Source organism: Pterocles gutturalis, unplaced genomic scaffold (assembly GCF_000699245.1).
Source record: "Pterocles gutturalis isolate BGI_N339 unplaced genomic scaffold, ASM69924v1 scaffold14818, whole genome shotgun sequence".
Taxonomy (NCBI): Eukaryota; Metazoa; Chordata; class Aves; order Pterocliformes; family Pteroclidae; genus Pterocles; species Pterocles gutturalis.
The window spans coordinates 56,483-60,903 of NW_010120711.1; the positions used below are offsets into that span (position 1 = coordinate 56,483).

The 4,421-nt window shown below is 55.4% G+C and overlaps 1 protein-coding gene across 1 annotated transcript in view; it reads right to left on the reverse strand.

Annotated features, from left to right (window-relative positions):
- Positions 1-4,421, reverse strand: part of DAB2IP (DAB2 interacting protein) — a 9,319-nt gene that overhangs the window by 1,306 nt on the left and 3,592 nt on the right. Inside the window, exons 3-4 of the mRNA XM_010077001.1 lie at positions 1,396-1,598; positions 145-232 (exon numbers count right to left, since the gene is read on the reverse strand). Coding sequence (XP_010075303.1) covers positions 145-232; positions 1,396-1,598 — 291 coding nt within the window. The remainder of the gene's footprint in view (positions 1-144; positions 233-1,395; positions 1,599-4,421) is intronic.

Genomic DNA, 4,421 nt, shown 5'->3' on the forward strand with positions numbered 1-4,421 from the left:
CTCCGGCACTGACTGCAGCGTGGTGCTGACTCACCCGTGGGCACAGTCTGGCCGTGCCTGAGCTGGCACCGCTGCACGCAGAGAGGCTGCGCGTCGGCAGGCTCACCCTGAGAAGTGCTGCAGCCCATGGTACCGGGGACTCACCTGTGCATCGATAATCTTCTGCTTGGAATCCACAGCAGCCTGCATTTCTGCATGGTCCTTCTTTAACTCCTCCTCCACTGACATGAGCCTGGCAGCCAAACAGGCAAGAAAAAAGATGACATTGGTTGGGCTCTGCTAAGCCCAGCTATTAGTCTCGTACAGGTGTAGATCAGCCACCCAGAGAGAATGACACACATCAGGGCCTCATTCAGTCCTTGCCACCAGGAGAGCAAAGGGGTGCTGTACATCTCCAAAGCACATACGAAGAGACGTGCAATACCAGAGAAGCTAGACTACAGATGGAACCGGCCTCACGTAGCAGCCCCCATCATCCACACCAGGTCAAACCGTCTTGTCTGGAATTGCAGTGCTGGGATGCTCCCACGACCCGCAGGTGTGTGTTCGAGCACAAAGGAGACACCCAGCCACTGGCACTACCTCTTACACACACCCCAATAGTTTAGAACCAGTCTTTTTTCTGGCTGTTACTCTTCTCTAGAGATCTCTACAGCAGCCTGTCCCAAAGCTGAAGTGACACAGGACAGTGCAGGCTGACCCATGAGGGCTGATCAAAAGCACGACATTGGCTCGCAGGTGTGTGTTCGAGCACAAAGGAGACACCCAGCCACTGGCACTACCTCTTACACACACCCCAATAGTTTAGAACCAGTCTTTTTTCTGGCTGTTACTCTTCTCTAGAGATCTCTACAGCAGCCTGTCCCAAAGCTGAAGTGACACAGGACAGTGCAGGCTGACCCATGAGGGCTGATCAAAAGCACGACATTGGCTTGGCTGCACTGGAACAGTCTGTGTCCCAGGCAAACCCAAACACCGCATCCCACTGCGTGGGAGAGAGGGATTTACAGCTGGGAGTAATGGGATGGTGATGAGATCTTTAGCTAAACATCAGGAACAGAACATTTTGATCGTTACATCTATTGGTCAAATGAGGAGAAGAGCAAGCCTGTCAGACCCAAGAACTGGGGCGGCCACCACCTCTCCCCTCCTGACATTTTGCCTTTGTGCATCAGGAAAATGTTGGGGTTTTCCTTGTCCCAGCTAACACTGATGGGGGGGTTGGGGGGCAGCAAAAAAGGGCTTGAAATCCCCTCCGCCCCGCAGGGCTATAACCCAGACAGGCAGAAACCTGTCTGCACTGCCAAAGAACCTGATTATCCTGAGCAGGGGTTGGCTCTAATGCCAGCTGCTGCCTGCCTTACGGTCACCTCCACCACTCCCACCCCCCGGTACCTGCTGATGATGCCCTTCATCTGGATCTCCTTGTCCTCCTGCTGCCGCCGGAGCCGCTCCTCGCTCTCCTCCAGCCTGGCCTGGTACTCCAGCATCAGCTTCTGCGTCGTCTCCTCCTGGCACTTGAAGCGAGTCTCGTATTCCTCCAGCTTCTTGTTGGAGATGCGAAGCTTGTCCTGCAGCACCACCAGGTCCTGCTGGTACTATGGCACGCAAGGACAGACACAGGAGGAGAAAACACATGTGGCGTGTTACTGAGTAGGGCTGTGCCCTTGCCAGGGTCTCCCCATAGCCCTGCTACGCCCCTCTCCTCGCATTAGACTAGCTGCAAACCCGGATCAGATATAACCCCGCTCGCCGACACCTCCTCTTCAGTCTTCTCCACGCTGCTGTGCTAGGAGCGATGCTGCGTTCCGCTGGGCAGGCGGCCACTGGCAGGTTCAGAGAAGGGGTTGTTAGCACAGTCTGGCATTTCACGCGGGGAAGGCAGGTTAGAGGGAGCGAACGGCAAAGGCAGCTGGCACCTTCCTCACACAGCACGGGGCTGAACAGAAGCAGGAGAAGCTTACGCTGGTGGGATTTTGGCTTTACGCATGAGCTCCTCAGTCTGCAACAGTCTACGTGGGTGCTCTGGGGCTGTGCAAGGTGCTGGTCACCCTTCATCACGGGGAGGGAAGCCCGCTGGTGTGAGCCGGAGCAGGGAACGCTGCTGCCTTCGGGGGCTCAGCATCTTAAACAGCGCAATCAGCTGTCAAAGCAGGGTTCAGGCCGAGAAGAGCTGCTGCATGAAGCCAAGACCCCACAGTTGCACTGTTAATTCAGAGGAAGCTAAAAATCAGCAGCACAAGAATCACATAAAGCGATTAAAAAAAAAAAAAAGCTTTCTAAGTCAGTAAAGCTGGGCTCAGCTATTGCAGAAGCACAGCGTTCAGTACAACTTGCTTTGCTAAAGGAAAATCCAGCGTGTATCTGTACAAAAACCCCCCCACTTTTAATTTCAAAAAAAAATCTTTGGAAATAGTCATTCAAAAAAATCTCAACTGAAATAACCTTAGAATAATGAACATGACGCTGATAATTTGACAAGATGCTTTTAAAAAGTCAGCTATGGGAAAAAGTCTTCTGTCCGAGTCACGGAGCCTGTTACAAAGCTACAAGTGTACAAGTGACAGAAACACCCTTAACTTGGTCTCGATGTGGCTACCTGAAAACACGGCCTTTCCCTTTGGCCATCCAACACTGGACTTTGCTGTGTCCCAGCTTTGAGGGTCCTGCTGGGAGCCTCTTGGCAAGGGGGGAAGGCAGCCAGGCTGCTGCCCTGTGCTGCTCAGCCGGACCCCGGCCCATGCACACCCGCTGCTGCCTGGCAGCAAAAGGAACTGCAGCCCCCAAGGACTGAAAAATTCATGATGCTGATGGTCTTCCTGAATTGCCAAAGTATTTGAGCCGTGGCTGGCCGATGGCAGGACCCCTGAGCTGCTGCTGCCTGGGCAGGGCCGGGCACAGCCCATCACGCTGGTTTTCCTTTAGCAACGCGGTTCCTGCAGCACTGCAACGACACAGCTCGCACACGTAACCTGGAGCGATGAGGGAACACAGACGCCCATACAGCTGCACAGAAGCACTGAAGTCAGACAGGAGGGAGTTGCTCGAACAGGAAAGATTAGATACCTACCCTAGCCTGAAAAGAGGAGCAGCGTAAGAGAGATAGCAGGAGAGGCCGCAGGGAGCGAAGGAGCCGCTCCTGTCTCTAGAACACCTCCTCATTCTCCGTTACCATTCACGTCTCGCAGTAATGGGGAGAGAGATTGTGCTAATGCTGGTCTGGAATGTCAGTGACTGATGTGACGGCAAAGTGACAAAAGATGCTGCATGGGAATGAGACAGCGGCTCCTGGGATGGGGGTCCCTCTGGGCGCGGGACAGGGGCTGGTTTGCTGCGATACTGTCAGTCCGTGATCCCACCATCGTCTGCCCTGAGCAGCGCCGGTGCTGGCGAGCCCCTCTCGGGCTGGCACGGAACCGGAGCAGACCCTGTGAGCACCCACCTGCGAACGCTGGGCCCGTTGCACAGGGAAGGGTGCCAGGAGGGGACCAGTGACAGCGGCTGGCACACACCGTGTCCCTGCCAGAGGGCCATCTGCCTGCCTGCGGGAGCTGGAGCAGCCCAGCACACGTGTGGGTGTGCGGTCCTTCGGCACTGCGCCTTGCTCCAGTTCCACTGCCAGAGCAAAGCTCCTTGCTGCCGTCTCCACTGCAGCCTCGAATGAGCACTGACCCCCTGCAGAAGCGTCAGCAACTCACTGAGCGATGCCCCAGGGCAGATGCACCGGTGTGACACCACCTTCCCTTTGGTGTGCTGCCTGCTGGTGTCCCTGCCTAGCGGCAGCCCAGATTTCTGCACCTCTGCAGCCAAACTCTGCTAACCGGGTACATTTTTCTGCCTCAGCTGCTATCCGATCAGCACCCGTCTGTGTATTTGCAGGAGTACCCAAGGAGCAGAAAGCCAGGAAGAAATGGGCTGAATGCTCACAAAACTCTGCCCCACTCTCCCTGGGGCAGCCGGGAGCCGTTGCCTTGTACCTCCCGTCCCTGCGATACCTGCCACCGGCATTTCACTTGAATTTAACAGGGGACAGTCCCAAAAGGATCCAGCACAGCAAAATGAGAGCAGGAAGGATTATCATAACAAAACCAGAAACACATCTGTGCTGGAAAAACAGGAAGGAGGCTCAGGTAGGGTGATGTCTGCAGTTCTGTGGGACTGGGTGGTGACATGTGGCTAGTGTGACATGAGAGAAGCACATTGAGGACATGTCCCAAACGCTACCTGTGCCCAATGGCAGCGGTCCTGGCAGAGCCAGGCTGCTGAGAGAGCACCTTGCAGGAGCAGCAATCAGCAAAGAGGGGATCTTTGCAGCTCTGGATGGTTGGATCCTGATTTCTAACCCTCCTTCTTCACCCCTGGCCAGGCTTACTCTGTCCCTTCCCTTTTCTCCCAGCCCAGGCTCGGCTGGGAAGGGGGGG